Source organism: Pezoporus occidentalis, unplaced genomic scaffold (genome assembly GCF_034315485.1).
Source record: "Pezoporus occidentalis ecotype Australia unplaced genomic scaffold, CSIRO_AGI_Poc_V1 ctg23, whole genome shotgun sequence".
NCBI classification, from domain to species: domain Eukaryota; kingdom Metazoa; phylum Chordata; class Aves; order Psittaciformes; family Psittacidae; genus Pezoporus; species Pezoporus occidentalis.
In genome coordinates, this window is record NW_026914180.1 from 4,695,818 (window position 1) to 4,722,581 (window position 26,764).

General features: G+C 40.8%; 1 protein-coding gene and 1 long non-coding RNA gene across 2 annotated transcripts in view; one reads left to right on the forward strand and one right to left on the reverse strand.

The window, feature by feature from the left end:
* Nucleotides 1-15,972, reverse strand: part of PAXIP1 (PAX interacting protein 1) — a 37,042-nt gene extending 21,070 nt beyond the window's left edge. The window contains 6 exon segments of the mRNA XM_062621471.1: nucleotides 290-403; nucleotides 1,402-1,465; nucleotides 7,955-7,998; nucleotides 9,936-10,070; nucleotides 15,377-15,487; nucleotides 15,489-15,972. Of these exon segments, the coding sequence (XP_062477455.1) occupies nucleotides 290-403; nucleotides 1,402-1,465; nucleotides 7,955-7,998; nucleotides 9,936-10,070; nucleotides 15,377-15,487; nucleotides 15,489-15,626 (606 nt within the window). The 5' untranslated portion in view covers nucleotides 15,627-15,972.
* Nucleotides 15,973-16,010: 38 nt separating this feature from the next.
* LOC134165085 (uncharacterized) lies at nucleotides 16,011-19,398 on the forward strand. Its single transcript, XR_009965362.1, has 2 exons — nucleotides 16,011-17,342; nucleotides 19,274-19,398. It is a non-coding gene; the product is annotated as an uncharacterized LOC134165085 (long non-coding RNA).
* The last annotated feature ends 7,366 nt before the right edge of the window (nucleotides 19,399-26,764 follow it).

Consider the following 26,764-nt stretch of genomic DNA (forward strand, 5'->3'; position numbering starts at 1 on the left):
ACATCAAAATTAGGTTAAGAAAACCAGGATAAAGAATAAAATTCTCTGTTCAACCAGAAATACAAATACCAATGTGAAACTGGCCACCTTTTTATTTAATCAGGCTTAAAGCCATGCAGAAAATAAATATGAACTGAATATCTGCAACACATAATTGTGTTGAATTTAACTGTTCAAAACTAACAAACAGTCTTAAGAAACCTAACTTTAGGCAGCTGGAAAATTTTTGATTATTCAAAAGCAAATGAGAGCTACAGCAAGAAGAATTACACATGTAATAAACTCTTACCCCCTTTGGCTCAGGCACAATCAAATGAGTACACTTATTATTGAGGCTCAGCTGGCAATTCCCTCCATAAAAAGTAATCAAAGCCCATAGCGTACTTCGATCTTCAGATGAAACCTAAAAGGAAGGTAGATAAGCCTTTTAGTTCTGTGCATCCAGCTGCCTTTGCTTGAAGAATTTCAGTACAACCCATGACATACCACTTACAAGTCTGGCTAATGTATTACCTGTCACTTTTAAACATCAAATTAGCATGACGGTTACAGAGAAAAAAAACAAGAAAACACCACAAAACAAGAACACACTAAACAATCACTTTTAACCTGCACAGAGAAAAACATTCTTCACACCTTTAGAGAAACTCCTCTTTAAAGAAACTCCTTTAAAGAAACTAATATATCACCTTCCACAAGAGAAAAAAGTAGTGATCAAGCAAACAAGAAGTATTTATCTTAAACAACCAGTTTAAATCCATTAAACAGAGTTTTAACAGGCAGACCAAATACCCTGTATAAACATTTAATTCTAACAATTTATGTCACAGCAATGTCCCCCTCACCTGCCAAGAAAGCCACATGCTTTTAATCCATTACCATGCACTTAGTATTACAGGATAATTTGCTAAGAAGTCTAAAGCATATATAACCATATATTCCATTACAACCTAAGCACTGACTCTGTCCATCTGCACACACTTAAACCAGTCACAGATCTGTAGAGCTGGCTGTGAAAACACATAAGCCACTGAAGCATTACCTTTTCCCTTTAGTTACTAGCACCCTTGTTAAGGTTTCAGTGCCTAAGCAGATAAAACATGTTGACTAAGTATTTTGTTAATGCAAAAATAGAAGAATAGGAGCAAAGAGTTTATAGTCTAGCGTACTCTGAATTTTAGAATCACCACACAGCTGTATACAAGATAAATACCGATTGAATGTTCACAGTTTGTAATGTTCATGCCCTCATTTTCAGTGAAAAACTGTCTTAGGTTATAACTCACCAAACATACAGAAAAAAGTCAGTGCAACAGAAAAAATCGTATCTCTCCTCAAAAGAACAGCATCTCACACATACTGTACACTGGAGTAGACTGAAATATGGTTCACTTCTCTTACCTGAGAAAGACACGCAGTGACTCCAAAAAAGACCTGACATGATTCTGGAGAGAAGCCACTTACACTGGAAAGCAGATGTCAAGGATGCAGATTAAGTTAAATGATTTTCCTGAGGGACATTAGAAGGAAGTTAAGTAGTGTGCATAGTACTTCTCAGATCTTATCAAGTATCTGGCTATTCAAAAAACTTTTCTTTAAAAAGCATATTGTCTCTTTCCAAGTTTTATGCATCAAGAAAAAAAAAAAAAGAGGTGCAAACTCAATCAGGATACCTCTAATATTATGACCGATTTTGGTAACATGATAAACTTGCCTCTTTCCCAGAACATCCCCTCCTCTCCTATCTCAGAATGCTCAGCTTTTGGAACCAAGTCATTACCAAGAGCTTCCTCTCATTAACAAGTGCTTATCTTCCATGTTCAAAAGTAGGGGAGAATCTGAAGAAATTTTTGCTTGTCATCAACAGACAACATAGAAGTAAAATGCTATGCAAGAAATTCGATAAACCAAGACCAAAAAAAGTGTGATTTTCTAAAACAAAAGCTAATAGCAGACACCTGTGAGAAAGTACAGGTGCCTTTTTTTGCACACTTATTAAAAAGATAGCATCAGATGGATTACTTAAAACCAGCAAGAAATAAAAGCACAGCCTTAAAGATAATAAAAGAAGAAAACGGGTTAGAAAGCAACACAGAAGCCAGAGGTTTCAGGAACGGCAAAGTTTGGTAACCAAATGGTATAGTTTTTGGTTATCATTTGGAATCTAACCTGCTTTTTGCATTATCTCAAAGATGGAAAGAGTAAAATCTCAAAGATTTTACTTTTCCAGTAAAAGTAAAAACAGTTTCCTAGCATACAGATGATTATTAAGTCAACAGAAGTCACTGAACAAGTAACATAGCAAGGTCCAAGCTCATGCATTAAGAAAATAACAAACTGAGTGGAAGGAGGGATACAGCTGTAAATTTGTTGGAGAAGCTGTCATCAAAAAGGGACTCACAAATGGGTATTATGTTTATTTCATTTTTAGATTTAAGCACTGAACCGCTCAGTCTTGTTTTTTGGCACTTTTACTGAGCTCCTCCTTACAATATATATCTTCTTGCAAACTGGAATGATACCACAAACAGTACGTACTAGCTTAGCTCATTAACTGCTCTGCTGAAATAATGGTTCCAACTGAGAAAATAGTATCTTAGCAGAAGTACTAAGAGATTTACATATTTTTGTGGGGTTTATCCGCATTGGTAATAGTTACTATCTTGACTGTAGAAATATTTCAGGAAAAGAAACCTTGTGGTTCAAAAAAATGGGACTGAAGCCCTTGCTTAGATCGTTAGTGTGCAAGATTATGTACAACCATGGTTACAGCTGTTTGAAACTATCTACACCAAATTTAATCATCAAGGATGAATTTAGGTTATAATATCTTTATCAATATCTGTGTTAAGTGCACCCCCAGTAAGTTCGCTGGGTGGGAGTGTTGATCTCCTTAAGGGTAGGAAGCTTCTGCAGATGGATCTGGACAGGCTGGATCAATGGGCTGTGGCCAACAGTATGAGGTTCAACAAGGCAGAGTGCCAGATCCTGCACTTGGGCCACAACAACCCCATGCTACACCACAGACTCAGAGAAGAGCGGCTAGGAAGCTGCTCTGTGGAGAAGGACCTGGGGGTACTGATTGACGGCCACTGAACATGAGCCAACTTGTGCCTAGGCAGCCAAGAAGGCCAACAGCATCCTGGCCTGTATCAGCAATAGTGTGGTCAGCAGGGACAGGATCATCCCCCTGTACTTGGCACTGATGAGGCTGCACCTTGAATAGTGTGTTCAGTTCTGGGCCCCTAACTACAAGAGAGACACTGAGGTGCTGGAGTGTGTCCAAAGAAAAGCAATGAAGCTGTTGAAGGGTCTGGAGAACGAGTCTTAAGAGGAGCAGCTGAGGGAACTAGGGTTGTTTAGCCTGGAGAAAAGGAGGCTTAGGGGGGACCTTACAGCTCTCTACAACTACCTGAAAGGAGGCTGCAGTGAGGTGACTGGACTCGAAGATCTTAAAGGTCTTTTCAAACCTTAACTCTAGGATTTTATTCTTCAATTGTTCTACCTGTTCAGAGTGGCTCAGATAAATCAAAACGGGGTTAGACTGCAGCATGGTAATGGGGCTAAACTCTAGCACAACAGCAAAGCACTGCAAGTTGACTGGCAAGACTACGAAATCTCCACAATGGGAAGGGCCTTGTGAAACAGGAGAGAGAATGGTTTGACAGAAGTGACCTGGGAAAGACAGACAGACCATCTGACTTCTGTAAGAAGTCTCTTCTACTTTTTCTATACTTTCATATGATTTGTGCTTATGATATATGCACATCTTGTTGGAAAAAAAACAGCTACAGAACCAGATGTGCACTGTTACCAGTACACACTGCGATTTTCAGAACAAAATTATTTTCCCTGTGCTACTGACAGATGCGGCAGCAATATTTATATCTTGAGACCCACAAGAGACAACACACAGCAAGTGGACAAAGCCCAGAACACCTTAAAATATAAGAATAGATTACTGCCATTACCAAAAAGTTCAAGTCAGATGAACATCCTAAATTTCACTGTGTTGCTCGGTATCTCATCTAAGCTAGAGATTCAGTAATGGGACTTTCAAATGTGTACAGTTGTCTACTCTCTGCCTTAACATCTGCTCGTAGCATGTAAACAGCAATAGCTTGGCATTTAAGGGGTCCATCAGTCTGACTACAGCTTTCACTCTCCAAAGAATAGCAGTGAAATCCTCTTAAAATAGTTACAAGAAGTGCAACAATAATCTTCCACATGAGTTTGGAAAACAAATAAGAGGGAATGAAACAAAACTCACTCTTTTTCCTCCCAGCAACAAAGATTCAGGAGGGCTCTGACTTTCTTTCAAGACTGTAAAAAATAAACCTTCCTCACTCTTGTTTTTGCTACTATCAAAAGAATAAAAAAAAAAAAAAAAAAAAAAATCACCAGCCCTCCTTATTGCACCATAGGTTTTCACACACGAAACTGCCTTTCCTTCTTCACAAAGGCTGCTTCCTTATCAATTTTTCTGTTAGTTCCCTCCAACTGCAGGTCAGATTTTGTGAACATCAGCTGGCAGGGAAAAGATCGTTCTGCCTTCTGAAGTTCCCCTGGTGAAGACAATTTTCACAGTGGGATGTTAAAATGTATTTACAATAAACTGGCAAAAATATTATGCTTTTATATTGTATTAAGTCTTTCTACATTAAACTTCACCTTTACCAACCAACAGGAAAATGCCCATCAAGTAAGTACCAGAATTAGCAAGCCAAAATAAAATCTTTAAGGCTTCTATTAGATCCACACATTTAATCGATACAACATTACAACATTACATAACCAATACAACATTACAACCGATACAACATTTCTACATTAAACTTCACCTTTAACAACCAACAGGAAAATGCCCATCAAGTAAGTACCGGAATTAGCAAGCCAAAATAAAATCTTTAAGGCTTCTATTAGATTCACACATTTAACCAATACAACATGTTCCTAGGACTTGTTTCTTCAGAAATTCAATGACGACACTAAGCATTACATCTCCAAATTAAAACATAAAGACAAAAATGTAGAATCTCAAACCTCTACCCAAACAGGGTCCAAAAAGGTAGCTATTCCTATCAACTACTGTAGCTTTTTTCATTATGGTAGTAGCACCTAAAACCCTAATGAAAGGCCAGATGCCACAGCGCTAGAAGTTGTAAAGAGACCAAAACAGAACAAAGTTAAGACTTAACAACTTATTTTAGTGAGCACTGTAAGGCTCAAAATAAAATCTAAAATCACCAGGTTCTAAGGACATGAAGTGCTAGAAAAAATAAAGGCAAAGTTCCAAGGACATATTTATTGCCGACAGGTGTACAGTCTTCCTACTTCCATGCAACTCAAGAATATGATACTACTGAAACCTCGTGTTTTTACTTGGCCATTCGTATATACCCACAATAAAGACTTCCTGAGCAATAGCCATTGAGAACTACATTCACACACTTATTGTTACAATTCAGTTATGGACTGCATCACTCATTGGTTTTATCTGTGGATTTCCCTTCTGGGTATGTAATTACATCAGCTTGTAGAATACCCTTTGAAAAATGCCTGGTTTCAGATGGAAAACCAGTTTTCTAATAACACAACTTCTCCCTAGGAAAGAACACCACTAATAATGCGATGCCAGATGACTGAAGCCTGAAAAAGTAGGTAATTCCATGTTATTTTTTTTTTTTTTTTCAACCAGCTCTCAGGAACAGGGAAAAGGCTTACAGACATGTGACATAAGCAACTGTACATTGCCATCCTGATGGCGAAAGGACATTTCCAGATGCAAAAGACAAAAATCACTAGTCCAAATCACATTACAATAATCAAATTATTTTTAATACAGGAGTATCCCTGCTAATTTGGATTTTGCCATGTAATGTTTGGTGCATTTTTTCCATTTGGCAGCCAGGTCATTCATGGAAAACTTTCTTCTGCTTCAGTCAGAAAGCTACCTATGACTAGGGCAAGTGTTTCACACTAACTCCTGAATCCTACCTGACATGTTGATTGTCATGATCAAAATAGCTGTGAAAACCCCACTCTATCATTTTATCTGATGAATTTGATGCCTTCTCTTCCTAGAGTACACTTCCTGAGCTGAATTCTCTTGGGGAAGCAGAGAAAATAAAGGCTATTTCTAAAACAGTGGAGACACAGAAAGATGCAAAGGCACATACCTTGAAATACTGGGTATAAAACATGAATTCTGAATTACTGACACACATTAATACCTTAATTCCTAATACAAACACCTGGATCCTTGTGTCTACCACCTCTTGTTTTCCATTATAGACACAACCACTTGCTAATCTCATTTCAAAAATGAGATCTCATCCCTGACAGTATAGCTCCCTAGCCCTGGAATTGTTTGCTCATATAGAATCATAAAATAGTTCCAACCCCCCTGCCATGGACAAGGACACCTCACACTAAATCATGTTACCCAAGGCTCTGTCCAACCTGGCTTTGAACACTGCCAGGGATGGAGCATTCACAACTCCCTTGGGCAATGGATTCCAGTGCCTCACCACCCTTACAGTAAAGAACTTCCTCCTTATATCCAATCTAAACTTCCCCTGTTTAAGTTTGAATCCATTACCCCTTGTCCTATCACTACAGTCCCTAATGAACAGTCCATCCCCAGCATCCGTATCTGTACTGAAACGCATTGTTCTGCTTCAGTTTTTCGATATACAAAATCTTTATCGTAAACGGAGTGAGAAAAAAATGCATGAATTTTTTCCTAGCCATTCTCACCATTCCTATGATCCAATATAAAAATTGAGGGGAAGAACAAATAGCGACAAGAAGAGGAAAAAATGTCATTCCTATGCAAGGATAAATACTTTAAACAAGAAACAAGTTAAGAACTAGATCAAGCCAAATATGAACAACAAGGGTCTACCAAAGACTGGGACAGACTATCTCAAAAATGGGAATACTGACACTGTTTTTATAAAAAGTTATTTACAATGAATTGTTAATATGAGTTATGGAATATTTATCCCTTACTTAAGTCTGCTTCCAGAAAAGGCAGAATAGGCCATTCTACTCTGAATGAATTCTACTCTGAATGAATTCTGCCCCCCCCTTGCTGCACTCTAGCATTTTTCCTGGATACTCTCACAGTTAATTATCAACTTCCAGCTAAAATGCTTTGAGTGCATTTGATGACAGTTTTCTTGCAAATGCCTAGTAAACATCCAAAATAGCAAGAGGCACAGGAAAATGAGGACAAGAAGGTCCAAGCACACTGCAATCATGGCAGGCGAAACACTCGCATAATTTTAAAAACTTAAGCTGTACATACTTGAAACAGTCTTTACTCCCTTCTTTTAACATAGAATTCGTAGATTCATAGAATAGTTTAGACTGCAAAAGACCGTTAAGATCATTGAGCCCAAACATTGATTCCTTACAAATCTTGAATGTCACCCAATCACAAGTAGGATACTGCAGCAAAAGTGTGTCTTAAGAATCTGGCAGAGGTTCACGGCAGCTTTAAGCAGACAAATAAACTAGTCAGTGGTTACATTTACCATCCACTAGCAGCAAGTCACTAGTTACACATAAAATACATCCACTAAAGAAATAGAACTGGAATAGCAAGTCATCATAGCTTGGCATTACGGAGACAGCATGAGCATCAATAAGACTCCCAAAACGACCTAAACCTAGCAGTTCATTTTCATTTGAACTGGATGTAGAGCACAGGCTCTGTTTATACAATAAAGTCACAGATTAACTCAAGCAGATAAACTGAAATGTTCACATACTGCTCTGTACCACTCAGAAAAGTGCAGCTGAAATGCACAGATTCTCCTATGTACACACAGTTTTGCACACATCTCTCAAAGTGACTCAATATTTCTCTAATAACAACCCTTACTATTTCAGTTGTTTGGAGAATGTTTCCTTATAGAACTGATTCAAATTTGAACTTAAAGGATACGGTAGAAGAGCTCCACAGCGAACAGACAAGATCACCCAGGAAGGCTGAAAAATAAAAACCATGACATAATTTAAAACCTTGATCCGCATGTATGAAATATGAATTACCTCCCAAGTTCATACTATAGCTAGTTTCAGTATAATATCTCCCAGCTTTGAAAGTCTTTCAGACATTGTACTTAGGCCTTTACAAAAAAAAGGCTGTTCTGATTTACTTCTACGATTGCTTACAGGTCATGCAGCAATATGGGAGCAAGAGCCCTTGTGTCTTGTTCTTCTACTGTGCCATTTATAGTATTTATTCATCCTCTTTTTTCAGTTCTCCCTGCTCAAAAAAACCCCAAAAATGAAAAAAACAAAAAACAAAAACCAAACAAACAAACCACCACCAACAGCCCACACAAAACCCCCTATCTTACACTCATCACATGGAGTCAAGAACCTTACACAGAAAGAAGTTTCTGAACACGCAGAAATGCCGACTGTTAAGCACACAAGGCCCTACGTAACAGTATTCTAGGACAGAAGGCTCAAAGGGAGAGAGGGAGGTGGTGCAGAACGGAGAAGATGTAGGAGAGTGGTCCCAGTTCAGTATATAAGGGAAAAGGAGGAAAAAATGCCATCACATTCAATATAAGATTACTTTTCACCAAAAAATAAACAAAACCAAAATATATTGTGGTAACTATGTTTATGGTATCTGAATTCCTGCTTTTCTCTTTCTCTCAGAAGAAGGCATATACAAAAAAAAAATTGACTAAAACCATTTCAGTCGTACCTCCTCAATCTTCTGGAAAAAAAAAAAAAAAATTTTTCCATTTTACTCCCTCAAGGTTTTCTCTTCCTTATTCTCCCTAACAAGCTACCTCTGCCTCTGACTTAACACTTAGTCTAATCTTCTTGATTACAAATCATGCTGTGACTGTTTTCAGGTCAAGCTAAGTGCCATTACTGAAAGACTTGCTCTCATTTGGCAAATTAAAAAGTTCACCTAGTAGCAGTTATAAATCAAATTAAATTATTAAAGTAAATAGCATTAGAAAACAGAAAGCACTGTTAGGATGCTGATGTCCTTCCTCCACTTGAGAATCGCAGCAGCCTTCTTGTTTATAAGATTACAATTATGCCACAGGACACTTCAGAAAAAGGAACAAAAAATTAATAAGCACACCCACTAGAGCCATAAGGTCTCTAGCTAAACTACTTCTATTTTTTGGAATTAATTCATATTTTTACACTGACAGGAGCTACCAAAACTCTCTACTGCCACCTGCAACCATATGGAAGAAATAACCCAAAATCATGTACCCAAAGGTCTTGGCAGTGAAATACTAGTGGGTTTTCTGCAAGTAATTTCTTATTACTTGCAGAGTGACAAGTTCACATATTCAAACATGAAGCCCAGAATCTTTCACTAGAAAAATAACCCAAGATAGTAAAAAAATACCAGTAATTCCAGTACAAACAGGGAAAAAAAACAAACAAAAAAAAAAACCTTGAAAAATCAAGAGAAAAAGAATCTATTTTTCTACAAATTCCTGGTCTTTAAAAATATCACAGTACATATATGCAGAATCAACAAAATCGTTTTGCACCCTGCAATTAGATGTTTTAAAAAAAAAAAACTCTAAATTGAGGGTTTCCATTGCCAGCATCTTGTAAGAACCTTCCTATCAGAAATATTTCCAAAGTACAGCTAATAGGAAACCATCTCACAGATCACTGAAGGAAGAATATGGAAAAAAAAAAAGACAAAAAAAGCCCCAACCACTGACAGATACAGAGCAACAAGAGAAAGGAGGGAAGAGAATTGTAACAGAAGTCTACCAGTCAGGATAAAAATGCTTGTGTAACAAAAAAACAATAAAAAAAATCTTTAAAGATACGTTTCATTTGGTCATCATCCAAACATGAGCAGTTTCTGTTGTAACAATGAAATATCCATGTCAGTACTTCAACAGTATCATTGATGAGTCATTCACCTTTACCACAGGGAGATCAAAAACTTCACGAGATTCTCCAACTTCTGGATTGTCCCCATCTTCTGAAATAATATGTGAAGCCAGTGCATTGTAAGAAACTTCCTTTGCTTTCCCAGCTTTCAGAAGTTGAATAACCTAAACCCAAAAGAGAAAATGGAGAAGTCAACAACTTTCCGCACCTTTTATTTCAGAAAAACATTAATGCAAGAATACATTAACACATGAGAGGAATGAATATGACCTCCTCTCTTGGTAAGTGGCTTGCACTCCTTCTGAAGTTGCCAAATGCATCCCAGTTAAAACCTGACAGACAGTGTTTTAAACCTCTGCCATATTTCAATCATTCAAGTTGAAGATTTACTTTCAAAAAATAATTCAGGCTAGGGCAGAAATATGAAAAGTGCCAAAACTTTTTCAAAACATGTACTTCCCAAAAAACTCCTCAAAACAATTTTGTCTTACTGAGAAGAAAACCCTCCTTCTCAGTGTTTGTTTTTTTCACATGGTAGCTTTGCAAGTGTTTCAATAGACTTTAAAAGAAGAGCTTCAAGTTTAAAAAGGGTAACCAAATGGTCACCTTAGAAAAGGGGACATCCTAACTGTATACTGCTGTCAGTCTGCATAAGGATTCTTCCAGATCTAGCCACTTACTTACTTCAGAGAGTGAAAGAAAAAAAAAAAAAAGTTAATGTTCATCTAACAGCTAAGAGAAGAATTCCACCTTTACCAAACACACTGGTTCCAATATTTCTAGATCAAATCAATATACCATTCCAGAGCATATGAGTAATTCTGAAGAAGCCATCCAGCTGCTCTGTAACAGTGCAGCCAGACAGATGAACCAGGTAAAGATCATGTCTAACATCCCCACAGTATGAGAAGGGTCTGCAAGCAAAAAAGTTATAACCACTGCCTTGAGAGAGGAAGACATTCTAACAAAGACATACTGGGAAAGAAGTGATGGAGGACTAACTGATATAGAAAAGTACGAAACAAAAAAGGTAGAAGGACATGTGCCCCCTAAGCTACTAACTTAAAGAGCTGGAACTGAAATGTCTCTCTCCTTTGCTCTGTCCTCAGAAAATGCAAAACACCTCACAGTTCACAAAGCACATCTTACTCCTTGTTTTGCTAGGCCCATATAGAAAATGCTGGTTTAAGAGCTCAGTTTCCTCTCAGCTCAACTATAGAGATCTGTGTGAATCCAGTCCTGCCCCCACAAAGCGGGACTCATCTTTATTTGAATAAAAGTAACAAAGAAGGTGGTAGAGTGTAGAGGGAAGAGAAAATGGTTTAAATCAAATGTTAAAAATGTCAATTAATATTATCTTTTCCCTTTTAATATTCATAAAGAGATTTTCACTTCATAATGATCTTGAGGACCAAACTGGCACGACATCTGTCCTCTAAAACCTGCCAGGGATAGATGTCTATCCCTCAAAACCTGCTGGGCACATTCCCTTTGCTACAGGATGCAACACTGAACAGCAGAGAGCACGGTGCTGCAGTCATCAAACAGAATATTAAGTAGCTGGTCCTTAAGCAATTACTACCTACCCTGTACACTGAACAGGACACAGAAGACTCTCAAAAAGTTGCGTCAGGCTATTCTAAAGCATCTGTGCTAAGCAGAAAAACAAGCATGAAAACTTCACCACTCAGCAAGGAGACCACTTTGGTATTTCCCAACTTAAGTACTTACCTTTAAAACTCTATTTTTTTTTTAAATCGACTTTTTTTTTCTGCAGTGGATGAATATGTGTTACATCAAACTACAAAAGAATTACTCCGAAATAACCAAGAAAATTGATTGCAAGCTTGCTGTTCTTGCTACCATGCAGTCAAGAATAGGAGAGAATGTTTCCATTTTACACAGCGACCTCCTAAACCAGAGGAAACCTTCCTGCATGAAATCCAGGTAACCATAAGGTAACACAAGATGCTGTAATTCCAGTGGGAAAAGCAGAATCAAAATAAAGCACTTTTGAAAATAGTCGATATTTAAGAACAGCCCCACCACAGAAGCTCTTTGTCTTGCAAAGAGCTTTGCCCAACTTACAAGCCCCATTCAACTGTTTGTTTAATGGAAGGCTAAAACCAGGAGCGAATGCAATGAAAACTGAGCACCCATATCCATCAGACAGCGTGAGAAAGAATTTACAGCTAGTTAGAATTATGATTTTTTTTTTGTTACATCAAAACAATTCTGCATTAGTTTAAGTAAAGAGTCTTCTTATGCAAAAGGTTACACTGGATTCAGGTGGTAAGCACTATAAATATGGTAGATAATAATGTCATATTATTATTTAAAGTGATATGAAAAAGACTTCTCCCAATCTAGCCCCCGGCAACTTCAAAACTCCTCTCAGAACATGACTTCTTCAGTTTAAGTAGTGCCTGGACTGAAAAAGCTGTACTGGCCCAATTAAAGAACTTCACCTATACCAGTATCAACCATATACCTGTAACTAGAAAATAAAATGCTAAAAAGCCCCAAAATTATAATTGTAAAAAATTCTACACTTTTGGTAGAAGTAGAAGGGTAGCTTATATCCCTTAATGAAATTTCATTTTTTGGTGCATATAAAGTTTATCTTTATTCTTTCTCAGTAAAATCTGTGTTGGAAGAAAAGAGAGGAATAGTTCAAAACTAAGAAGTACAACAATGGGCATGAAAAAAATAATAATAAAGCAAGAGCTAACCAGATATGCTGCCCAAAGTCTTTATGCTGCATTGCATTACTTTTTATCTCTTTACGTATAAAATACTGATTTTAACTGGTGCTACCAGAGCATGATGGTTTGGGTTTACAATTTCTGGGAAAGCAGGAAAAGCATTTATTTAAAAAAAAAAAAAATCTGACATGTACTCATCACACTCTGTAAGGTGTGAGTAGCAAAGTGCACATCCCAGTGGAATGAATTTGAAGTTGGGAGCCAGCATCCTAATTCTCCTTCATTTGCCAAGGAAAATCTAGGCACAGTTCCAGGCTTTTGTTTCCCTTCTAGTTTATACTGCATATGTTTCAATAGGTAGTGAGTACGTAGTTATTCACCTGAATAAATTACTTTTTTTCTCCTTACTCTTGGATTTGCTTTGATTAGAGTGCTCACTTGTGCTAAGCCTGCTTTAATATTATTAAGATAACTGGTTTTTCCAAGAAGCCATTTGGAAACTTAATCTGATCAAAGTGTGCTCCTCCCCAAAAGGCAAAGGAGGAAACCTCTCAGAATCAATCTAGCAACCATTTGTACATAAAGAAGTAACAAGCACCATATATATGTGCAATTTTTTACATTAGTAATGGAACAACATCTCACTATAAGAACTGGTTTTAAAAGCTATTGTTTGTAGAGCTCAATTTAGAATTTCTGCTTTCTGCCTCAAAACACTCCTCTTTTTAGGTTGTTTCCAGGGTACCTCAGAAGGCACCTGTAGAACAGTATTCACCAAGAGCTGACCCAAGCTCAGCACCATGCACCTCCTTGCTCTGACTCAGCTCTGCCCTATCCAGTGCCTCCTGCTCCCAAGGGCTCACCAGCACAGACAGGAGCTAGTCCTGGCCTCCATGTAACACTGTGCCACACCAGCAAGCCACTTCAGAAACCAGCGCACTGGAGGGCACAATGTTTAATCAGGCGAGCCAGCCACAGAAGCACTTCAGATCCTCAGGACTTTTCAATTCAGGCATCACTCATGATGAGAAAGTGGTCGAACGGCTTGGAGCATGACCTGATCTTGGAAGCAGTGCAGCCCATTCTGCGCAGTGCAGAGGCAGACCTTACCAACTCCACTCTAACCACCCTTGGTGTCTTCCTGCAACCCAGAGAAGCCACCCACAAATAAAGGATAATTTAGTGTACCTCATTAACAGCAAATCAAGGCCTTAAGATAATGACACTAACTGCTAAGAGGAATAAAACTTAATATAAGAAAGGAAACTAGCTTAAGAGAATGCTTGTTTCTTCACTCTACGGGGGAATACTACTTACTGTTTTACAATGTCAACACAGAACTAGGCGCCTTCTGGGACACTATATGATAAATGGTAGGCAAGAGTCCCATTGTTTTTTTTGCACTATCTTCATACACATAATATTGCTATTATAAATGGGTTTTAAAATACAGTTACTGTTATCAAGCCCTAACAGATTCTCAAAAAAGTTATGCCTAAAACACATTGTTTTTCTTTCCCGTTTTTTAACTATATTCCTAGACTGTACTTCTTTTAGCACGAAATCCTATTCCTATGAATAAAAAACATCTCAACAGGTCAGTGCCTACATCTGAAGTTCACTTAAAGGCCTACAAGACTCAGTGAATGCCAGGAAATGAGATTAAAGGAACATAAAGCTGAACTAAGATTTAACTTCAGCAGCTACCAAAGCAGCAAAGACTTTCAGTGTGAAGTATGTCACAATTTGTTTGCCTGAAGGTGCTGTCCTAAAGCTAGTTACAGTACACTTCAAACACTTGTCTAATTGGACATGCCACAGAAACTTTTATTTAATCACCTTCACCCAAAGTGACTGGGTGTTCCTAAATACAAGGCCAACTTCACGATCCAGGGTGCTGCCCCAGGCCACAGCAGGCCCGCCTTGACATCCAGAGTACTGCGGAATGGATGGCTATTTGTCAGCACCTTCTGCCCCTTGCCTCCTCCCGATCCGGGCAGGGAAAACACGGAGAAAATACCGCAAACACATGAGAACCTCTGCGCACTCCAAGGGCTCCGCAAGGTCCAGGGGCGGGCACCACAGCCCTGCAGGGGTCCTGGACAGTGCTTTCGGGGCCCACACAGCGGCGGAGGGGGGACGGTGCGGCCGGGCTCGCGCGTGTGGGGCGGGCAGAGCAAGCTTGCGACGCCTCCCCGTGCCGAGGGCGGCCTGTCACCATCCCGGTCCTGAATCCGGATACAGCGGCGGGGCGGGGACGGGAGCGGCCGGCACAGCGGGACGCCGAGGGCTGCAGGGCGGGGGTCGAGGGCGGCCCTGCGGAACGGCCCGCTCTCGGAGCGGCGGAGCGCCGGGGCAGAGCCGCTGCCCCGCGCGGCCGCCCGGCCCGAGCTGTAACAGGAAGTCCCTTGGCCCGCCCCTCCTGCGCTGAGGCGGCTGCGGGGCCTGCGCGCCGGGGCCGCTGGCTCCCATGGCGGGCGGCGGAGCGCTGGCGGCGGGCAGGGCCGTTACCGGCCGTTACCCTGACCCCTCTAGCACCCCTTCAGGCGCCCGCCCGCCCACCTTACTCAGACCCCCCACCCCATACCCCGGCCATTCCCCGGGAGCGCGCTACGAAACGGCGCGTGAGCCTCGATCCCGCGCGGGGACCTGTCCAAGGGGGGGGGGGGGGGAGAGGAGCTGGGTGACCCCACAGTGTCCGTCCCCCCCGGGGGGAAGCAAGGAGGGAAAGGCAAGATGGGGTGAGGGGCAGGGTGAGCCAGTACCTTGGGGTCGATGTCTCCCACCACGAAGAACTTGACATCTTTGAACATATCCTCCGGGACTTTCAACTCCTCCTCGTCCGCCAACATGGTGCCGGCCGCCAGTACCGCGGGCGCCCCCCCCCCCGCGCCCCCTTCCCGGTAGCCGTGCGCTCACTGCGGGGAACCGGCGGGACCCGGGTCTCCCGTCCCCTCCCCCTGCCACCGAGCCGCCGAACCGCGCGAGCAAGGCGCGCGCTGCGGGATACACCATCCCCCGCCGGCACGCAGAGGGGATGTAAGGGGGAGGGGAGAGCCGCCCGGACAAAGCGGCTCCCCCCGCCCGATCAGACACCCCCACTGCCACAGGACAGCGCCCGTTCCTAATCCACGGGCCTATTCCTGCTCGTCCTCCTCTCTCCGAACCGGACCGGGAACCAGCATCCGGGTCCGAAGCTCCCCCCGCACGGAACGGAATGGACTCTCCCCGAACGACAGAGGCGGGCAGCGGGGATACCCAGACCCGCCCATTGGCAAACAGGCGAGGAAAAGGGGGGAAGGGAGTGAGCCGCCCGTCATCCCCGCCCCTCAGGGCCGCCCCAGGCCCCGCCCCTCCCGTAGGCTCCGCCCCCCGTTCCCGCCGGGAGGGAGCCGGTCGCGGTTGTGGTGGGTTGTCTCAGCAGCTGCTGCTCCAGGTCTGGCTCCGCCTCGTCTCCACCCGCGCCGCGCAGGCGAGCACCCCGCCGGGCGGAGGGGCCCTTACAGGGACGGGGGAAGCAATGGGCGACGGCCAGCGGCCCTCTCAGGTGTCAGGGTCTGTCCTGAGCCCTGGTTCCTGAGCCGGGCCTTGTGTGGGTCGGGGGGCCCGTGTTAGGCTGGAGCCGCACGCCTGGTACTATAAACGTGGGGAAAGCGAGGAGTAAAGGGCTTTGGTACCCCATTTTCTTCAGGATTCCAGGCTTTCGTCTCTGTTTACTGGGGGAAATCAAGCAACAGTCAGGTTGGAGGGGCTTTGAGCAACCTGGTCTAGTGGAAGGTGTCCCTGCCCATGGCAGGGGGTTCGAACTGGGTGAGCTTTAAGGTCCCTTCCAGCCCAAACCGTTCTGTGATTCTGTAACTCATCACTGCAAGCACTAACAGACTATATATGCTGTATGCATGTTACAACATTCTGCACTTCCCAGTTTCAAACCATTTTTCAATTCATTAAGAATATCCCAAAATTCAGTACTTCCCCAGAAAAAAAAAAAAAAAAAAAAAGAAAACCCATATTATCAATTCCAGCTGGGAGTGTGTGTAATCCAATAGACATAATATGTATTCCAGCATCCAACCCATTAATGAACATACTGACTACTAAAGAAATTAAGACATTTTCACTCAAAAGTCTATTTAAAGCATCCTTCTATGGTGATAGTAAACCGTTAAAACCTAGAGGGGGATGTATCTCATCTAACTTTAGATAACTGATCAGAAACCATAAATCACCACTTTATATAAATTACCTTTATAGTCAACACAGAGAAATGAGCACTTTCAGAGCCTGATTCGTCTGGTGTATTTCAAACATCAACATGGCCAGATAAATCTTCCCCACTTGATATGCTTTCCAAATGAGTTTTGGACCCCTCCTAATACTTTTATGTGGACAGTGTTCCCCTCCCATACTTAAGAGTGATGTTACAAAATGGAACCAAAAGGCTTACTGAAATAAAAATACAGGACACTTACTCTTTGCCTCCTACCTATAAGGCAGGTCACACTTTTCCAATAGAAAGATTTCTTTCTTTCTAATTATTATTGAAACTATTAATCTGCCTAGTAAGTATTTTAATGCTATTATTTATCCAGTATTTTGGGGGGAGTTGAAGTGAAATTTAAAAAAATTCTTAATTTCCTTCTTGTCCTTTTTCATGGAAGGAGCTTCATCCTTCTGTCTTCTGGTCTTCTGGATCTCCACAGGGCATCTACCCCTTTTACCTCCAGCTAGGTAAGAAATACCCAACCTATCACCCATTCTTTTCCTACTCCAGAAAGAGATCTTACCCTTTGATTGCAGGTTGTATTGTATTACTCCTCCAGTTACAATTTACTTTTCAAGTGAAAACCCAGGTAAGAAGTCCTACAACTTTGTCCATACTACAGGGGAAAAAAAGTAGAAATAGCCATCTCCTTTTAAATCTCTTTATCCATTTCATCTAACAATTCATATTCTCACCTCCCTCTTTTCTAATAACTCTGTTTATGGTGACTTTCTTCTGTCCCAGGTATTTCCCGGATTGTCATTGAAAAACACTTCTCTGAGCCTTGCCTTCCTTTATAGCCACTGTCCAGCCCACCAGGTCCTGCCCTTGCTTTCTTTGTTCCATAATTTTCACTCTTTCCACCTCCATTTTTGATCCATTTTTACTTCTTCCCACTGAATTAGAACTGCTTTGACCAAGATCTTCATTCACCTGCAGAGAAATATTTCTTCTTATTCTTCTCAATCTATCAGATATCATTAACACCATTGCTTCCTGAGCTTCCTGCATCTTCCAGCACTGGTAATTGTCATCTCTCTTCTTTCATAAATGTCACTGTCTCTCAGTTTCTGTTCCACATTTTTCTCTGAATTCTTTTCATGATGTCATTCATTACTCGACTCCATCTTCTTTCTCAGTGTGATTGCTAAATTGCCCCTTCTCATAAGAGTACTTTCCTTATATCTAATCTCATATGCTATTGTATATTCTCACTCCACACAAAGAAAACCAAAGTAATTTGTCCTCTCAATTTCCCTTCTCAGCCTATTTTCTTTGTTACTCTAATGAGTTCCCCTGGCCTTCCTATCCTTTGGATTTACCATAGCCCCATTACTTTTAGTTCTTTGTATGACTCCAAGATTACAAGTATGTGAATGAGGTGCTATGCTAATACTGACAAAGGATCGGTACACTCTGCATGGGATTTTTAATAAGAATGCCCCTTCCCAAGCCTTCATCTGAAGTTGTGCTATTGCAGTATCAGGTGGGGTCCCTTTTGATGTTCTTTTTGTTCATCTAGTCAAAACAACAATATGAGACAAATTTGGTATTTTAAATCCCAAGAATTTGAAAATTCTCTGCAAGATAAATATTAGCAACACAAGGGCAGATTACTGCATTAAATCACTGAAATTCATTGCAAAAGCAGTTTCCACAGAAAATCTAGCCATTAATAAGGTGTCAGCTTTAACCAGAATTGTTCTTTTTGATGGATTTGACAAAAATCCAAGACTGAAGTTTAATTCTATTCACAGTATAGAAGTGGAGTGCAATGGGGAAAATAAGAGAGGCTAAGAATTAACTAAAATAGCTTTACTGAAAGAAACTGGTTTTATAAATTCAGTCCTGGAAAGCAAAAATGAAGTTGTTGGAGCCCTGGCCTGGGATATGGGATATGGACATTTGGGTCTGTCCTTCTCATCCTGAATGGAGTAAAAGCAACTTCACTGAGGCACAAGGCTGCTGGATGCCTACATCCTCTGTGTGCTATTTAACCACAGAGCTTTTGATAGAAATGGGAAGAATAAGGCCATTACATCCTTCCACCAAAGGAGTGAGCCCTGAAAGCAGCTCCTGGACAGAATCCCGTAGCTGTGCTTGGTGAAAGGAGTACTCGGAAAAGTTTGCCTGAGCTTGAGTAGCTATCAGGTAGGTAACCAGCTCTTAGGCACAACCCCAGCAAAAGTGTTTCTGTATGTGCCATGAAACAATGCGCAGCAACAGGTCTACAGAAAAGTTGCCTGGTAGAAGCTTGAACACCCAACACTTTTAGTGTTCCCTACGAAGTAATTTTGTAAGTCTCAGTATTGGATTTTTGGTCACATAGAGTGGCTGTTGTATTACCAGCAGTGATAGTAAATCTTCTCATGCAGAAGTTTCTTTCTTTTATCTGCAGTTTTGTTGGCTTCAAAATGACCACTCCCAGGAGGAAAGACTACTCACATGAATCACAAATTATTCCAGTTAATTATCTTCTAAATAAGAACTTGAATTAAATTAATGAACATATTTTTCAAGTCCTTCCTTATGTATTTCATGAGTCATCTGTCAAGAAGTTATTTAAATTCTAGTAATTAGACTATTTCTAACAAAAATGAATAGCTCCAATTTTTGCATTGTGTGCGTGATCTAGTTTACGAACCGTAAGAACAGAAAAATACATTGAAAAAGTATCTTATTGAAGAAGAAAAATATCCCAGGTATTTGCGAGAAATTCTGGGCTCTGCTCACAGGTTGGCATAAAGACCTAAAAATCAAATCAGTGGGCTGGCTCCACTGCTTAGATATAGCAAGGTGGAGAACAAAGTGCTCACCTATATCTATCATAGAATGGTTTGAGTTGGCAAGGACTAGGTCATCTAGTTCCAACCCCCCTGCCATGGACAAGAATATCTTCCACTAGACCAGATTGCTCCAAGTCCAGTCCAACCTGGCCTTGAACACTGCCAGGGATGGGGCAGCCACAGCTTCTCTAGGCAACCTGTGCCAGTGCTTCCTCACCCTTACAGTGAAGAACTTCTTCCTAATACCTAATCTAAATGTACCCTCTCTTAGTTTAAAGCCATTGCCTCTTGTCCTATCACTACATGTCGTCTCCATCTTTCTGGATAAAGCTCATCTGCACAAGCTCAGAGGGACAATGGCAGGAGGGGGAGCCCAAACAAAATACCCTGCCAGGCTGCTCCCATGCCCATCCTAGGGACCATTGGCCCATCGAAAACGCACCTGCACAAGCCAGAGAAACAAAGGGGCATACTTGCAGGTAGGAATCCAAACTAAGGTACCACCACTTTGTGCGGGTGCCTCCCAGGTCTGTCCTAGCAGAGTCAGCAGCCCCAGTTCAAACTGGACCTGGCAGTGAATAAGTGAAGTGCCCTGGGAGTGAAGGGGGTAAGTGGGTTTCCAAGGGCCAGCTCTGGGTGTGTATCTCAACGGGCAAGAGCACAGGGGAGACCTGAGAAGTCACGGCTATTTGCACGTCTGACACTCTGTACAACCAACTGGAATACGGCTGTAGCTTTGCAGATCATATGTCCAGATGCCAGCAGCTGGGGAGTTGGATCAAGAGGCCAGCTACTGGGCAGACTGAGTGTCTGAGAGAAGCTGCTATATATATATGCATATAAATATATACACACACATATAAATATACATATATATATGTACATATCTTCTCACTAGTGGACTTACATGCTGTCCAGCCACAGGGAGAGCCAAGAGACTGTTGGTAGGTCTCATCACAACACACAGGGATGAGAGTGGTTCAAAGGAACTTCATTCCTGTAGAAGCTAAGCCATGGCAGAATCTTAATCTACCCAAGATTGGACTCTTAAGTACAGTTTCTGCTCTGATACAGCCACAACAGTATAATTGCACAGGAGCAACCACTCTCAAGATCAGTTACACCTTAATGCAAGTTTATTTCTGGGCTTACTTCTAGTGAATAGAATGAACAGAGGTTGTGCACATCACCAAATCCACAGTGATCTGAACAGCACATTATCTGTACTCTAAACACACCAAGCACAGTATCTGATGTCTTAACTATGAGAGCTCTGTACGTAGTTTGTTACAGCAAAGCTGTAAAGTGATCTCTGTTTTGCAGCAGGCATTGCTTGCACATAGTGAAAGCCCACTGAGTTGACAAGATTTGTGCAATTAGTCTTTGCTTACATAAATGCCTTATTTGTGTGCACAAATGATTATATGAAAAATTCATATGCACCTCCAATATCATATTTAGGCATAATTGCTTGTGAAAAAACAACAGTTTGATTTTTTTCTTGCAGTTAATTAAATTCAGAGCTTAGATTAAATTGATTAAATTGTGTATTTGTTTTACTCCAGTGAGCAGAAGGCTTTCTAAATCCTTTGTTAATAATACATGCTCATTTGGTAGCAGCTGGCTCTCTAGATGTTACTATTCCAATAAAATATATCTTCACAAAGTATGCAGTTTTGTACAGAAAGCCAATATTAGTTTCAATATGCCTGGAAAGTTGTTGAGCAGTCCCAGAAGGCATGCTTCCTGCATTGTCACTGTACAGATTTCTCAACATGAATAAGAATCTGGCTTTATAATGTGAACCAAAATATGCAAAATAGGTACATAAAGGGCTCTGCTTTGGCTTGAACTGTCTACACATTTCTCCTCTTTCCTTCAGTGGGACTACTTGCAATGGTAAATATGATTTATAATGAAAAACTTTCTTTTTATCTGTACTGTAACACTGAATCCTAAAAGTTCTCTTGGAACTGATAGTTTCATTTTCAATTCTCTTCCAGTTCCAGAACTGCACAGAGAATGCATTCTCATTTGCTTGACATTTTTCTTTTTTAATATAATAGTTACAAAATGTTCAGCAAATGCCAAGTAACAAGGTGTACCTTTACTATAACTGTGCAGAAATCAGCAGGGGAGGAGAATGCTCTCATTAGCACATCTAATATAAGGGCATTTTTTATCATAGCATTAAAGGAGGAGATACAGTCCTTTCTATTACCTGCTAAAGAATGCATTTGATATATTAGCCCACAGGGAAAGGTGAATGAGATGCTGTGTGCTACATTGCAAGGATAAAAAAAGATCCCTAAGCTGCAGCTGGGTATGCCTTTATCAAAATATAGCTAGCGGAATGGTACACAGTGTTAACCGTACTAGTTACACTTGTCTAAAGCCACTCCTGCTCCAAGATCTTCTCCATCAAGTGTCAGATAGCACCACGTTGTTACAGAGCTTGCTTGAAGTAGGTCTACTGGGAGGGCTGCACGGTAGTTTTTAGCTAATAAATGAATTAATTATGCAGACTGATGCAGGACTTGTCAAAACTGCAGTCTCCACACATGCAACTGAAAAGAGCTGCCAGAATGGATGGGGGAGAGCAGGAGGAACCTCTAGTTAATCCCTCTCCTTTAAAACTTCCAGTGATAACATCTACACAACCTCCTGATACCTTGTTCTGGGGTTGTAAAAATTCCTTATGGTTAGAAAGGCTTCCCTAATATCTGATCTAAATCTTCTGCTCTGTAAATGAAGCTGATTCTTTCTTTGGTTTTCCCTCAGACTACCAATAACGCTCTCTATATAAATTTTTCTAGATACATACAAATTTCATATATATATAAATATTTATATATAACAGTATATAACATACTTTCTCAATGAGTTCTGGACCTGGTTGCATTGCATCTCACAAGTGCTATAGGCAAAATCAAATAATTTGCCATAAACAAAAGGTGATACTGTAATTTATAGGATCCATTCTTTGCGTCTCAGGAGAAGTCTTTGCTTCTGCTCCTACTAACGTACCTGACAGTTTCTGTATATTTTCCAAGGTTAAGAAAAAATGCTTGCAAAACATGGTTGGGTAATTACCCTTATAGCCCTTCTTTGTAGCTTGTCAAGATTTATTTCATTGACAGGCTTTCCATTTGGGTAAATTAGTATCAGCTAAACAATGGAGAATGAAAATTTTCCTTTAAACCTGGCTTTTCACTCATGCAGGCCTGGAAAAAAGAGTTCATGAAACTTGGAGTTACTCAAATGAGCTTTCCTAGAAAGGAACAAACTCCAGAGACTCACAGAATTGTTAGGGTCAGAAGGGACCTCTGGAGATCACCTAGTCCAGCCCCCATGCCAGGTCAGGGCCACCTAGAGCAGGTTACACAGGAACATGTCCAGGTGGCTTTATTTGTGTCAATTCTTTATTATGTGATTCAAAGGACACTAACACTTGTATTTATTTGTATGTTATTAATGCATAAATGCAGAAAAAGGCAACTGAAATTGGTGGCTTTCCAGAGCATGTTATGGAAGAGTATGAAGAGTGAGACTGGCTACTTGTCTGAGAAGATCTCCATTTTTTGCTTATGGCTAAATTTGAGATGATAAAACCTTTACATTACATCAGTCTCTTTCTATATGTGGTCCAGAAAGTAAAATGTTTGTTTTACTTATCCAAAAGGAGGAACAGACAGAAGACACTTGCCTGAAGATGTTGCATCACATCACAGCTGTACTATTCTTCTGGCTCACTGCTGCGAACAGGAGCAAGTTTCCTCCCTCCTTTCTATGGCAGCCTGATTGGTTGGGTGGTTGGTGGAGTTTGCTATACTTCTGTGGCTCCTCTTAAACAGGCTGTGACTCTTATCTGACTAACATGGAACCAGACTTACTGAAAGCTAATTATCTGGTCTAGTTCCTTGAACCTAGATTTATGCAAGGCCTGAAGCAGCATAGAGCTCCATGCTGCTGAAATGGGAACAGTTGTCCACTGCTAATTTAGATCCTCCAGCCTGCAATTTCACTTGAGTTGACTTAAACCACCGCAAACCTCCCCTGGTTCTGGTCACTCATTTCTGCCTCTACACTTTTTTTTTCAGCATTACACTCACATGAAAGTTTTGGTGTCTGAGGAGCGACCCATGCTGATCTTTCTGAGAGCAGCCTATTAAAAATGGTTGCATTTTCCACAGGTCATTTTCCTGACTCCGTTAACCCAGTGGTGGCTCAGTGTGGGCAGTGACTCAGGGTTTACGGAGCAGGAGATGGAGGGCAGCAGCTATGCAAGCCTGTCTGGCTGCCTGTGCCACCAGAGAAGTTCATAAGTAGCCAAGGGGTCTTAATGCTAAGACCAATGGAAATATTTCTGCCAGGAAACTATCCCTAGCTGATATAAATTCACAGCAAGTCCATCATCTTTGGCGCAGTTCCTCCAACTTGCAGAGTGCAAGGCCTGAGATCACTTAGATGAACCTTCCACATGGAGCAGAACTGATCACTCCATTGTTCTCTAAAAAACAGCCCCAGCCTGGGAGCACATTTCTACTTTATGACCTTCCCAAATGCTGAACTTTAGAGCAGCATTTTCAGGGTAGCCAAAAGACATGGACCTGCACGTCCTTAAATGTAGACACAAAGGTAAACATACTTACCTGCCTATGATATGGTACAAATAGGGGAGCTGATTGCATTTGTCACACATTGTGTTTGCAGCTTTGGGAGGCTCCCAGTACTTCCATGTGAATGTCACTGTACTACACAGACAGGTAGTTATCATTGCTGGGTTGGACTACTACTCTTATTCTGTGGCAGGAACCTGATATCTATTTCTCATATATTTTTGAATGAAAAAAAGAATATACACCAACATTCTTGAAAATATGTCCTGACAGCATTCTGGTAACAGCCTTGAGGACAGAATAAACCATCTTCTGGTCAGCCTTTCTTATAGTTTGCCCTTAAGTTTCATCCAAAATACTTTTGCTCTGAGCTGAGTATCTTGACTGACTGGTTAATCAAAGTGAAATATTGAATCTTGATCTGAAGACATTGAGAGATGAAGAATCCACTGCTGTACTTAGCTGATCGATAATTTTAACATGGCCTTGGAGCCAGCTTAATTAATTAGAGATTGATATCTAGAACTCTCTGCCTCTTTAGTATGCCAAGCAGAAAACATTATGAAGTAACACATTTGTTAGTTAAGGCCCTAATTGGCTGCAAACCTTCAATGCAAAAAAAGAAAAAAGGTAGAACTATCGATTTTTGTATGTAAAGTAAGTCTGTTTTAATGATCTCAACTACTCAGTACTAACCAGAAGCTGGGGTTCAAAGAAATAGGTCTTACTGTCAAGACTTTTCTCAATAGAGCTAAGCTCACAATGAACGCAGGCATACTGCTTATACTCTCAGGCCAGTTGTGGCTCTGGCTCTCTGGTTTTTTGCTTCTAGGAGGCTTTTGGGGAAGTAAAGGCTCTGTAAGTCCCTAAATGTTTTGGTTACTTGAAAGATACGCTCTGTGATATGCTGAAGCTCTTCAGATATGAACAAATAGTTCTCTAAATCAGGAAAGCTTACGATCAATTTATGTCTCAGGGTATAACTCCTCTGTGAACTGGCTGAGGCCAAATAAGATTTAAGTTCACAGTATGGCTCCTTCAGTGTCTAGTAAGCTCTTTTACCCCTACCATATCCCTGATGCCTCTACAGCCTGGTCAGATGTGGTTGAAATTGCGCAGGGACTGGCGATAAGGGACAACTGCCATACTACACACAAGAGAATGTGATCACACTGAACCTCTCCAATAGAGCATGCTATGAAGAAGCTGTTTCTTTTAATTTTGGCATACTACAGCCTGAACTTGGTAGCTCTCCTACGTGCTTAAAGGACCATCCTCCTCCCTAAAGGACTGTCTTACTCCTTCACCCTGAGGCTTCTGCCATATTCATATCAATGTTTGTCATTTTTAATCTATGACACTGTGGTGTCACAGATATGTGTTTAACCTTCTGAGAAGCCACTGAAAACTTCTCTGGGTTTATTTAGAGCTTGCTGAGTTCCCTATATAAATTAGAGCAGCCTCAGGGACCCAGGACTTGCCAAGTCTGAATTCTCAGTGCTGCAAATAGAAGAAATCATGGCACAAGGCAGCAAGCACCAAAGCTGTAATGATCTTCCTTCAGGGAGTCAATTACATTTGCTGTTTGCCTTATGGCACACATAGGTGATTACAGTGTGAAGGCCGGGATACATTTGTTTAATGAATCCTTGAACGCTATTACATTTTGCACTCATCTTGCTAAAGCCTTATCTTCAATTACACTCCTTTCCATATGCCCCAAGCTGTTGTTTGTTACAAGACCAGTCTGACCCTCTTGTATCTAAAATGTCAGTGAATTAAATCAAATTTTTATACTTTTCAACTTGAACAGTTATCTCATGATGCACATAACAAACAGATAATGAGATCTGCATTTTATTAGACACAGTGGTGCTTACTGATGTTTAACTATTAGGCAGAACCATTTTGCTGTTCACAGTTACAATTACATTATTTTTCTCTGTGGCTGGATAGCCATCAATTCATTTAACTCATTCTAAGTGTGTTTCTTTAGTGTTGCTTGCAGTCATACTTAGAGAACCGGCTACATTTCTGTTCTTTTTTCTGAAAAGGGAAGGGACATTTCCATAGTTACATTTCTTTACAGTCTAAGCTTTTTGCCTCCTATGTTTTGTGACAATTTTCCCAAGCTTTTTCTCTGAGTCGGGGATGCTTCAAAATCACATTCTTAGCTTTAAGCACATCCTCAAACCCTACTCATTTTGATAGGACTAAAGCACATACTTGTAATTAAACACAGCTGTGAATGAGGATGCATTCCGGAAATAAATCCATGTGAAAAATAACCTACTGGGCACATTCCCATGGCTAACACATACACTATTGAATTGTAGTGCTCTACACATTTTATGCTTTACATGTACATGATCATAATTTATGATTCATACAGTGCTCATAATGATTAAATGATAAAAGCATCAAACTGGGATCTAACTGATGCAAATATTTAGGTCCATCATGGGATACACAAAGATCCACCCT